Here is an 11,631-nt window from a genome sequence, read left to right as displayed (position 1 = left end):
GCATAAACATTTTTTTATTTTCTGTGACCTCTGAACACATATAAATCACAACTTAAAAAAAAAAAGCTAACTAACTAGAAAACTCAGATCTCAGCTCAGCGTGCACGCATCCAGCTGCGGAGGAGCTCTACGAGTAGCTCCCTGCCTCAAACAGTTTGATGACGACGGCCTCGTGGGGCCGCAGCTCCAGCGCGCCCAGGGTCATCGAGCCCAAGCGGTCCATTCCTGTGCTGGTCACAAACACTCCGGCTTCGGGCAGGCTCGGGGCCCAGGCGGGATCCAGGGCGCGAGGCTCAGGCCCGACGTTGAGCAGGATGAGGAAGTGGACGCAACCCCAGGAGCGCAAGAAGGCCAGGACCGGTGGAGATGAAGGAGAGGCATGAGTGGAGTTGGAGGAGGAGTTGAAGGGGAGGAAAGTGAAGCTGCCGTACAGGAGAGCTTCTTCTCTGGCTCTGGAGTGACTGAGGGAGCTGAAGAGAGCTACAGATGAACTCTCCGTCGCCTGAGGGAGGGATGGTGGAGACAAGTGTCACACAGTTAAACGCCATCAACCCGACTGATGCTTCGCTTCTTTACATGACTCGAACAGAGAGGACTCATTCATATTTCTAAAGGAGACAACTGGCATCATTACTCACTGTACGATGGTCTGATTCTTTGGTCTCTCCGTGTGACGAGCCGGCCTTCAGAGGCACGTTCTGTGTGCAAGAAAGGTTTCATTCTTCCAGCATCGACTTTTGAAATGTATAATAAATGGACTCGAAGTCCTCAGGCAGGACGTCACCTGTGTTTGACCGATGTCCTCATCATACTGGACTGCAGGCGATCCTGGCAGCGTCATTATCAACACCAGGAGTAATTTCTTCACGTTGTGAGATGCTTTACCTACAACCTGCAGAAACACACTGCAGATTTATAAAGAACACCCAACCTGAATTAAAGGGCTATAAAACTGGGCCTAGTATGATAACTAATTAATCGTTTCAACAACTTTTCAAGCAAAAATGTTTCTCCAATGTGAGGCACTGAAATAACTGCAAACTCCTACTTCTCTTGGTCATATAGTCCAGTCAGTTAGTTTAATATCTTTGGATTTAGATATGAGTCGCTTTGGGTTCTGGAAAATTGTGATATTGTAGTATGTTCAACTTATGCAAGCTTTTCATGTGGAACTGTATGTTTATGTATGTGGAACCACATACATAAATAAGATAATACAAGAAATGATCTCATATAAGGCAGATAGAAACTATTTGGAACAGATAAAAATGACAAATATATGGAAGTGCATCTAAAAATGCAGTACTAACATTATATAAAAAAAACACTAACATGATTTTAATGGCTTATTTTCTGCTGAAATAATTTGGTCTTACCGTCCAGCTGGGCCATATGTCGTCTTCTCTGGTTTGCAGGTGTGTCTCTATAGCGTCGGCGACCTCCTTGTCAGACAGGAGGTGAAGGGAAGGCGGCAGAATCGACCTCATGATCACATCCACCAGCGTAACGTTGTTCAGAGGAGGAGGAGGGACGTCTCGCATCTGTTTCACCACCAGAATCCTGAAGAGACACACAAGACGCGCTTTGCAACCACCTTAAAGCTTCACTTTTAAAACAAACAAAATCATCCATCCACATCTGTGTGTGTGACGATACCGTTCCTCCTCCTGACTGCTGAATTCCTTGAAGACACCTCTCCACTCCAGCAGAGTCTGAAATGGGAAAATTGCATTGGAAGCTGAGTTTGTGGGACTTGTGTTAGACTGCAAAACATTAGTGAGCATCATTTTACCTTTTCTGAATATGCTGCATCTGTGTCACAGATCGCAAATCCCGCCACTCCCTGCTCCAACCAGAACCGGAGTGCATGCTGTGGAAAAAGCATCAGGTTTTAAGAAAACCCCTGCGTCACTGAGCATTAAACATGGTTCAACAGCATGAACACAGAGAAGGTTTTCACATGTACTGAGGCTGAGAGGTTTGCCGGCTCCTCTGCGCTTCCCGCCAAATCCAGTTCACAGAAGTCCAGCACCACTTTGAGGCCTGCAGGGGCAACAAAAAGCCCATTAAATCATCCAATCGTGCAGGGAGGGGTGTCAGTCGACCTGGGCAGTCCTTCACTCACCTGCTTTGCTGCTCTCTGCGAGCAGATGCTGGATGCGAGCCAAAGTCCCAGAGCTTTCACCGGTCCCAGTGAGGTTTGAAGGAGATGCCTCTTTATCAAACGGACCCTCCAGGATCATGGCCCCTATACCCAGAGACCTGAGGTAGGGAAGCTGCTCACACAGAGCTTTGACACAAATCAAACAGACTGAGTTAGTAATATTTGTGTTCCTATTTTTGTCTTAATATTATCTGTAATTACCATTTGTTTGGTACATACAGACTTAAGCATTTTGCTTTTCAAGCTTCATGTTGCAGATGTTCATAACATCTGTAGTATTCTCTCTTTTTAAAGCACCTTATACTTCACATCTGTTCTTATTCCTCTTTTAGTGGAGTTCAATTTCCCTGCACCAGATCAAAAAAACTTTTTTATATTTCAGTGTAAACACAGCACCAGCGCTCTCTTAAGTTTGTTGCATGTCAGCATTAATCCTGCGTTGCCTGCACGCAGTCGATGTGATGAGATAACTAAAGTAGTTTTCCGGCCTGATGAAAGAGCCATGTGCTCCTCTTTCATGTGAAGTGTGGCCTCGGATAGGTATTCTCAGCCATCAAAGAGCCTGGTGTGGGCTGCTGTCAGGTTGAACGTTCTCATAAACACTGAAAATGACTCTCCAATTATTATCAGCTGCCCGGTTCTCACAGGAAAAAACGAGCAGCTTTCTTGCGGCCCCAGGACTCCGAGCTCACAGTATGTCAAATGGTTTGTGCTAAATTAACTGACATCTTTGGGAAGAACGTGCACCATTACAGCCGCAGTATCGACTGACATGAAGTGGATTCTGCTTTTAAAACCTTCATTATTTTATTTTTGTACATGTATTTTGCATATTTTTTAATCGATGTGTCTAATCAAATCACAACACAAAAAATCATGGACTAGCTAATATTCTAACAGAAAAACTGCACAGAGTGGGAAGAACTGGCAGCTCATACTTTTGGCCCCAAGCAGGTCAACCTGGACCCTCACAAGACACCAAGGCTCCTATATGACCCATGTCATGTGCAGCCTATACAGATACTGGAAGAATGAATGAGACTAATCCACCTGGAGACCTTGTCATGCCTGTAAGTGACCACCAGGTGGCAGATGGTCAAACTGTGACTGACTGCGCTCTTCAATCAAGAACTTGCACATGCTGCAACTTACGCAACGCTGGAGGAAAAAGTGTCTAAAGAATCAGCTTTTTTAAAAATGAAAGCGGTACTTCCTCACCATTGATGCCCCCTGACCCCTCAGCCTGCTCCTCCATCAACAGGTGGGGCTGCAGCTGGTAGAAGAGCGTTTTCTGCCACCACCTGAGCGGCGTCACCACCGGCCGCGGGCTCGTCGCTACGATGGCGATGGAGGTGGCGAGCATGGCCACCCAGCTGAGCCAGAACAGCAGCACCAGGTAACACCGCACCCTCCTCCACCCCTTACCCCCCGCAGCGGCCTCCAGCTCCTCCTTTTTCAGGGGCCTCCAGTGCTGGACCGGCTCCGTCTCCGGGATGAGCAGCGGGGCCGCCTCCGAGGCTCCCACGCTGCCGGACAGCCCGAGGCCTGGCACGCTGCCGTACCCGGCTTCACCCGCGTTCAGAGGCATCCTGCCCGGCTGCAGGTAGGGGACAGACAGTTAGACTGGGGGTGAACATGCAGGAGGTGATCGGCTGCTGCACTGAAGGTTTGTCTGGACCTGTTTGGTCTGTTTTCATACCGTGATGTCTGTGTCCTCAGCGGACTTTTTGTCCGTTTGTTCCATAAGGGCGCTGCAGAGGAGTAACACAGGATTCAACGCTCAGCACGCAGCTCCGCCATGACCCCCACCCACTTGTCCAGGTGTTTCAATTCATTCAATTAACCGCACTGACAGGCCACAGGCCAGGTGACACAGGCCCTCACTGGCGTCTGATTGGCCAAACCTGTTGTCCCCTTTTCCCACAATGCATCACGAGCTCTTAGCTGTTAGCCCCAGAAAGAGACTGTGAGTTTTAGAGTATCTAGAGTTTCTCTCATAAAGGCAAACATACCAAACAGGCGATACCTGCTTGATTTTATTATTAGCTTCAGCCAAACTTTAGAAAGCATTTTCCTTTGCAGCAGTGACAACAAAAACATTTTCACATTCATGGCACTGTAGAAAAAGCAGCATCACTGGTGGCTGAAAACCTTTATGACCAACTTAGAAGATTCTCATGCTTCTAAATAATTGGTCAGATTACATGCATCTTTGTGGATGTTTATATATTTAATGCACATTCACTTTCATATTTCTTCTATCTGCATAGTGACTGGCTGTTATTACATCAGTGTGTTGATTACTCTCTTCCTATTTGATCAGTTTTATTCTAACTCTCTGTGTTTGCAGGCTGCAGCTATCTTAGCGAGGGCACTCCTGTTAAAATACATGTTTAACGTCCTGCTCACAAAGCCTCACAAACCCCCTCAAATGCCTTTAGATAATGATGACATACACGTATTGGTGTTTCTGTTAGTTCTGATAATATGTTGAAGTTTTGCAGATACGAGCTCTGCCTGGCAGCAGGTGCTGGTTTAGGGGCCGTCTGGTGGCCATTAGCCTGTATGTCTGTGGGCCATAGAAAGGCTGCAGCTGTCCAGGTCCCTTGTTGCTGTGAGGCAACACTAACCACGTTGTCCCCGTGCTGCTTATCTAAATAACACACAAACACAGTCATTACTCACATTATCTGTCTGAGGTTTCTTTGCTCCCCCCTCAGGTCCTTTTCTCCTTTTCCACCTCTTCTTTCTTCTTTATCTTTGTCCACGAGTGTTCCCGGCCGAGCAGCGCCTTCCTGAGCAGAATACTTCAGTGATCGGCCTTGTCAGGAGTGAGGAGGTGAGAAGGACGCTCTGTCCAATAAAGGCCCTGCTCAGCCAATTAAGACAGAGGTGCTGAGCCTCACCACACCCATGCAACACATTCTGAAGAACCCATGACTGCCGAGGACGTCCCTCATGTGGTCGTTACGGCTTTTTTTTTCTATCTCCTGTATAGTTTTATCATAGTTGTCTGTGTGCTGAATGTCCTGCACACTTTTATTCATGTTTGAATGTGGTGAGATGAAAGTGAAATGCAGAATCTGGTGGGGGTTTTTTTGTTTTTTGTACAGGAAAACAGGAAATCAGCTTAATAATAGAAAAGTTATTTGGGAACTAATTTGATAATTGATTAATCAAGTAATTTTTTAAGCAAAAAAAAATCCTAAAACTGGAGAATTTGCTGTTTTTTTTCTATGGACTACTACCTGAACATTGTAGATTTGCCTGATTGGACAAAACAAAAACTATGAGGAAGTCATATTAGGCTTAGAAAAACTGTTCACATTTTCTTGCATTTTATAGACAAAAATTAATTACGAAATTAATCAACAGATTGAATAGATAATTAACTGTTTGGAGCCATAAACTACTGTAAAGTAGCTACAGATGTCACAGCTATAATATTGTAAAATGAAAAATGTTTCAAAAACACGGGTCACAGAATGAACAAACGCACTTATCGTTTTATACTATGCAGGTAGGTAGGTTTAAATGTATAAGGATGGAACAAACTATCCTGTCAGTGAGCTCAGCCCGGTTGTTTCCTGCAAGAGAGCGACTGTTAACGGTGGCGTAACACATGACACGTCCCCTCTAAAGTGCCACTGGGGTCCACGTTTAATGAGGTATGTGTGCTAATTCCTGGGAACATCTCTTCCTCTTTCCTCAGCACGGCGCTTACCTCTCTCACAGCGTACGTTCTTGTTGTAACAAGTGATTGCTATCCGTGCCACCTTTGCTACCTGACAGCATCGTGCAAAGTGATTATTTAGTGAGAGATGCTGCGTTTCCTCACGAGACTCTCTGATTCGCATGCAGCCCACGTGTGCGCCACATAATTTGAATCCAAGTTTGCTTCAGAGTGAGAAGTGTCTGATTATTTGTGTTCCACATGCACAGTTTGTGTCCAGTGTCAGTGTAAAATGATCTGCCTTATCCAAACATAGTTCCAGAATTGCACACAAACAACACAGCGGGTATTTAATTTAAATTTCCCTTTTATTAACCGGAAAGTAAATGCTCAAATAGAATATATTAAACAGAGAATCCTTCCTTAGCGTAGTGCTCATCTAAAGTTTCCCATTTAAGATGGTCTCCATGGAGATGGCGAGGCTGCCGATGACTTAGTTTCCACGGTAACGGCTTTAGTTTGAGTCCTCCTCCGATCCCTCGATGTCCTGAAACGGCAAAAGAGAATGATGTTGCCAACACTGAATCCCTACGTTGGAAACACGTGCAAAGGGCAGCGAGTACTTGATATCAAGTTCAAACAAGTTGGGAGAGGAGCAACAAAAGACTGGAAAAGCTGTGATGTGCTCCAAAAGTGTCCTAATTTGACAGTTTTGTTATTTCCATCATTCCTATGGCCACAACTGACTATTATTGCCATTATCGATCAATCAGTCGTTTGTTTTCCAGTTAATTGGTTAGTCAATTGCAGTAAATAGCATCTTTGTTGGTGAGATAAAACAAGACACCTTGGGATTAAAGATATTCTAAAGGTGATTTTTTTTACTCTTGTCTGATGTTTTATAGACAAAATGAGTAATCAGTTAGCTGGAAAAGTAATCCACAGATTAATCAGTGAAAATTAGCCCTTGGTGCAGCCTTAGAACACGTATTATTGTGAGATGCCACGTGACTCATAAGTCTTACCATTGGCTCCTGAGATCTGAGAGTCATGATGTGTTTCTGGTACGCAGAGATGATACAGTCTCGCCTGAAAAGGGAGAAACAGTGGTATTATGAGACAAGGAGTTTGATGTGTTTTAATTTGGGGGAGGGGGTTATTGCACAGGCTCACTTGCTGGTGATGCCTCCTCCTGGTGGGAGCCCGGGCATCTCTTCTGCAGCCAGGAATTTGATGACATACAGGAGGTCAGGGTCCTCATCTCTGGACCTCATCATCTGGATGATTTCTGTGAAGGCAGCAACAGAACAGTCATAAAGCAGGGAGCAATGAGCAGTCTCAGGCGTGGAGTGTTTTGTTGTGGGGCTTTGCAGCGACTCACCTTCCACTTTGACGTCAATCTGTTGCTCCAGCTCTGCCTCCTGCTGCAGCGCCTCCTGCGACACCTGGGGGGCGCCGGGGAAGCAGACGATGATGATGCTGATGTTGTCCAAGCTGCCCTGCAGAGAGAGACAGAGCAGAGTTATCAGAGAAGCTCTGAGACTGGACGGTGACTAAATGCATTTACATTCAGAGATTCTTCTACATGAATATTTTTATGTTATTTTTATTTTTCTTGACGATTTTACTCTCAGATGAAAATACTGTGCTGTTTACTAATTTATTTGACAGCTGTTGCTACTGATTACTGTTACTCTGCAGATTAACATTGATGAGCATATAAACAACACATTATGCCTTGTTGCATGCTGTACATTTAACTTCTTGTTTAACTCCACCTCAATCAGTAATTATATAAAAATGCTGCTTATCTGTCAATACAGTAGTTATAATCTAATAATCGATGATAATACAACTCTGGCATTGGTCCTTTTACTGATTTTACTTGACACTTCAGATAAATGTAGTGATAATACTCACACCAACTTTTGAATGCAGTGTCATTGTAGTAGTAGTAGTGTATTTTCACACTGTTCTTTTATTTAAATGATTTTATTATATAATATAATCTCTCACCACTCAAAACCACTTGAAATAAACCCAACTGAAATGGAAAATATCAGGGGACTGAGGTCAGGTTGGATTGAAGATTTTGCACATAGACTGTACCAAAAAATTACAGAGCAGAAATACCAAACTACTGAAGGTTTGAGGTAATTCAGAAACAAATCTGTTCCAAGATTGTTTGTGTTATGTGTTCATGTTAAATCCAACTACTATCAGCTGATATATCTTTAAGTGGACTGAATATCAAAATCAGGATCCAGCATTCCTGTGAAGTCTTTGCAGTTTTACACCCATCAGCCTGGCAGTTGTAGAGGTGTCTGTCCTGGAACATGCAGTATCTCAGTAGTACAGTACAGTAAGCCTTTTTTAGGTGAAATAAGTAGCCCATCCCGGCCAGGATAAAGCCTCTGAGCCGGTGTGTATCGGACGCTGAGCTCGCGTCAACAGACTCACATTCAGCCCTAATCCGAGCCATGTGTAGCCCGCTGTCGCATGTCCCCAGGATGCCTTAATACAGCTATTTATAGGGCGGGCTCGTCAGTGTTCAGACGGGCAGCTTCTAACAAGCATCAAGGAGACCTGCAGGAGAAACTTGTATAACAACATCAGTGTAATCCTCCTCACAGGGACCCTGCCCACAGTGTACACCTGCACACAACACCCACCACTCTATGTAAAGCTTCCCATTCATAAATCCACCCGCTGTAATTCTGTGTGTTGCAGAGAAATCTGATGAGCTGAGTTTGGACAAACAGGGAGGGTGACCTGTACGGCTGCTCTGACCAACACTAGGACCCTTAGTGGAAACACAACTTACACGTTTTGGATCAAAGTGTTTCACATTGTCCACAAAATAATCACAGGGCGTCTCATCAGTTCATGTTATGTTATAGTTTGCAGTTTGGGAAGCTCTATCACGGCTGTTTTAAGGTGTATCAAAACCATCAAGTACTGATGTTATGTTTATGCTGATTTTAGTTACATTTTAGACCTCTCATAAGACAACTGTGGCTTCTTTTGTTAACTTTTTAAAAGGGTTTTAGTGAAAGCCATGTTTATAGTTCAGTAATCACCACCACCACAAAGTCCTTTTAGTAGAGTTTGCCCAGGTGTCATAGAATTGTGATGTTTGAATTATTTTTTTTTATTACTTTGAAAACTTTAAGGACTTCTCGTCCATGTTGGCTGAAAAAAATTGACACTGAGAGTTCAATCTAGACCTTGACAAAAGCTGACAAAAAAAACTCCACAGCAAGCTCAATTTAGAGCTTTCAGTCGTAATTGGATTACATTTTTTTATGATCAAAAAGCTTAAAAACAGCAATTAAATGTAAATAAAAAACCTTGGGCAAAAAGTGTAATTGCACTTGGATCTGTGCTGAAACTTGGCTGCAGTGTTGGAAATATCAAATATTGGCAAAGTATTCAGTATCTGTTCGCCATCCCAGTGATTCATTCTTCCGAATCGATTAACCATACCTGAAAGGTTATTTCTCATTTATTTACTCTCTTATAGTATCTGAATCTTTCACTCTTCTCGTTGTTTCATGCACCTTGTCTGTGTAGTATTGTGTTGTTGACTTCTCACCTTATAGAGACAGAGGTCAATGACTTGGGTGCAAATCTCCCTCAGGTCATCGCACACCTGCATGCGGCTGCGCACGAAGGCGCACAGTTCCTCATTGCCAATGGCGTCCCACACACCGTCACATGCTAGAATGAGGAACTCGTCTCCAGGCCTCCTCTCCAGCTCGTACACCTCTGGCTCCGGTGACACTAGCTGCTCTGTCTGTGGCCTCCAGTCCACCTCCTTGAAGTCAAAGTCCCCCAGCGCTCTGGAGACGGCCAACGAGCCGTTGACTCTCTGCAGGGTCACCGATCCTCCGGCGTTCTGGATACGCTCCTTTTCTCTGGGGTTGAAGGGCTTGTGGTCCTCCGTGTAGAAGACCACCTGGCCGTTATGGCAGAGCAGGGTGCGGGAGTCCCCGCAGTTGATAAAGTAAATGTAGCGCGGTGAAATCATGACAGCTGCCGCAGTGGAGCCACTGCGGTCCCAGTTGTCCTGGCGAGCCAGTTTGTGCATGTGGCGGTCGATGTCCAGGAAGCCTTCACGGATGCCCTCCTTCACCTGCTCGGGGTCCTCGTTGGCTTTAATCCCACCTGTGGGAAATGAGGGGAAAACATCTGGTTTTAAGATTGACACCATACTGTAGTAGTCTCTGGCACTGCCATGTTTGTTTCGAGGCCGACACACATGGACCCAGGTACCGTGTAAACTGGGGGTCTGTCTCCTTGTGTTTGGTTTGTGTAACTCAACATTTAACAGCGTGCTGGAAGGTCAGAGATCTAAAATATCTACTGCATCAGTGGGCGCTGATTGTTATTTGTTTCACATTTATTTAACCAAGAAAGGTGAGAAATGTCTTTATTTGGAGAGTAGCCTGGCCTCGATAGATGAGAGTTACAGACTAAAGATCACAGATTTCATTCATGTTGTTATGATTTATAGTCTTCTCAGATGTCCAACCAATCAGTTCACAGCTCTGAATGTCAAGTATGAAACTTCACATCTGAATGTCAGCAGCTGCGTTTAGTTTCGATCCCCAGAATTTGTTCCAGGCCAGTTCGACCCCTGAACCCTCCTCATTATGTTACTCACTAAACAAACACAATATCCAGAATCCTTGGCACACAGACTGTGTTGTGTGTGTCTATCAACTTTCAGCACTCTGCATTCACTGTGGCATTTTACATTTCAAAGGTGACCTCACCCTTTAACCTTTATATTTTTAGCTTTCCTTAGTCTGCTCTTAATCAGCTTCTTTCATGGACTTTGAGATAAATCACGTCTTCTTTTTAACTGACGCTGACTTTGTTAAAATGCTCTAATTCTTCCTTGCGTGATATTACATTCACTCATTTGGCAGAAAGCTGTGGTCCAAAGCGTCCAAGAGCAGCATGTCATGAAGTACATCCCTTCCAATAAGACAACTAAATGTGTGTTCGGTATCCCAGAATGAGTCTTAACCATTTTGAATGATCAGATTCATCTCATTAGTCACTAATTGTTCTGTACCTGTCGCCAGGACGTGATCCAGCAGGTTTCTGGAGCAGTACTGTGCCACTGTGGTGCCTGCATGTCCATCAAAAACAGCAAAGTATCCCCACTCCGTCAGCTCTCCTCTCAGCCGAGGCATGCAGGTGTGGGCATCCTCCATCTGAGCCCTCCAGCCCTGCATGCTCGCCACGGCATAGTTCAACCCCGAATCGGAGCCCCCCTCTGACACCTGCTTCTCCAAGATGGGACGCTCCAGGTACGGGCTCGGCATGGAGTCGTCCTCATCCGAATTGTCCTCCTCCCCGGTCTCCGTTTCCCTGGCCCCCCCTTTGAAGAAGAAAGTGACCATCTTCTCCGTCTCTTTGACCAGCTGGCGGAGGAAGGAGGGCACCTCCACATTGCTGGCCCGCCTGGCCGTCCTCATGACCCCGCGGAGCCTGCGCTCAAGCTTCCTGCTGGACCCGGCAGCAGCCCGTCTCCTCCTGGTGCCCCTCCTCCGGCCCTGTGTTTTCCGCAACAGGTCCAGCGCAACAGTTAAGCTGCTCCCCAAGCAGGTAAACAAAGAGTGACTTTAAATAAGAATTATCCTGTCAAATGGAAAACTGTGGCAGTTTTCTGTTAAAAAGTAGGATCATTCCTGTTGTTTTTACTTGACAGTAAGACCATACAGTGCTTCCTCTCTCTGTGTCTGTGTCTACGTCTCCCTCCTCCTGCTTACTCCTCCTGTAC

At 45.2% G+C, this 11,631-nt stretch overlaps 2 protein-coding genes across 2 annotated transcripts; both read right to left on the bottom strand.

Moving 5' to 3' along the window:
• Nucleotides 1-127: 127 nt before the first annotated feature.
• Nucleotides 128-3,752, bottom strand: LOC121609718 (4F2 cell-surface antigen heavy chain). The gene is made up of 8 exons (XM_041941422.1): nucleotides 3,383-3,752; nucleotides 2,126-2,290; nucleotides 1,967-2,043; nucleotides 1,793-1,870; nucleotides 1,657-1,712; nucleotides 1,377-1,560; nucleotides 785-892; nucleotides 128-502 (listed from the first exon to the last, which is right to left on the bottom strand). Exons 1-8 carry the CDS (start codon nucleotides 3,750-3,752, stop codon nucleotides 128-130), a joined length of 1,413 nt encoding a protein of 470 aa, XP_041797356.1.
• Nucleotides 3,753-6,203: 2,451 nt separating this feature from the next.
• ppm1na (protein phosphatase, Mg2+/Mn2+ dependent, 1Na (putative)) lies at nucleotides 6,204-11,605 on the bottom strand. The gene is made up of 6 exons (XM_041940735.1): nucleotides 10,921-11,605; nucleotides 9,433-10,004; nucleotides 7,219-7,336; nucleotides 7,011-7,125; nucleotides 6,863-6,926; nucleotides 6,204-6,384 (listed from the first exon to the last, which is right to left on the bottom strand). The coding sequence occupies exons 1-6, from the start codon at nucleotides 11,324-11,326 to the stop codon at nucleotides 6,352-6,354; spliced, it is 1,308 nt and encodes a 435-aa protein (XP_041796669.1). The 5' UTR covers nucleotides 11,327-11,605; the 3' UTR covers nucleotides 6,204-6,351.
• Nucleotides 11,606-11,631: the final 26 nt, after the last annotated feature.

This window comes from Chelmon rostratus, chromosome 7 (assembly GCF_017976325.1).
Source record: "Chelmon rostratus isolate fCheRos1 chromosome 7, fCheRos1.pri, whole genome shotgun sequence".
In the NCBI taxonomy this organism is placed as follows: domain Eukaryota; kingdom Metazoa; phylum Chordata; class Actinopteri; order Chaetodontiformes; family Chaetodontidae; genus Chelmon; species Chelmon rostratus.
This window is presented reverse-complemented; position numbering and strand designations above follow the sequence as displayed.

Bases quoted from the DNA above. Each gene is read 5' to 3' on its own strand.
- LOC121609718 (XM_041941422.1), bottom strand. From the start codon at position 3,752: ATGCCTCTGAACGCGGGTGAAGCCGGGTACGGCAGCGTGCCAGGCCTC. The intron at 2,291-3,382 runs GTGAGGAAGTAC...TTTGTGTCAAAG, and splicing joins GGGGTCAGGGGGCATCAATG to CTCTGTGTGAGCAGCTTCCC. The intron at 893-1,376 runs GTAAGACCAAAT...GTGTTTCTGCAG, and splicing joins ACATATGGCCCAGCTGGACG to GTTGTAGGTAAAGCATCTCA.
- ppm1na (XM_041940735.1), bottom strand. From the start codon at position 11,326: ATGAGGACGGCCAGGCGGGCCAGCAATGTGGAGGTGCCCTCCTTCCTC. The intron at 10,005-10,920 runs GTACAGAACAAT...CATTTCCCACAG, and splicing joins GGATCACGTCCTGGCGACAG to GTGGGATTAAAGCCAACGAG. The intron at 6,927-7,010 runs GTGAGCCTGTGC...CTCCCTTTTCAG, and splicing joins GGAGGAGGCATCACCAGCAA to GCGAGACTGTATCATCTCTG.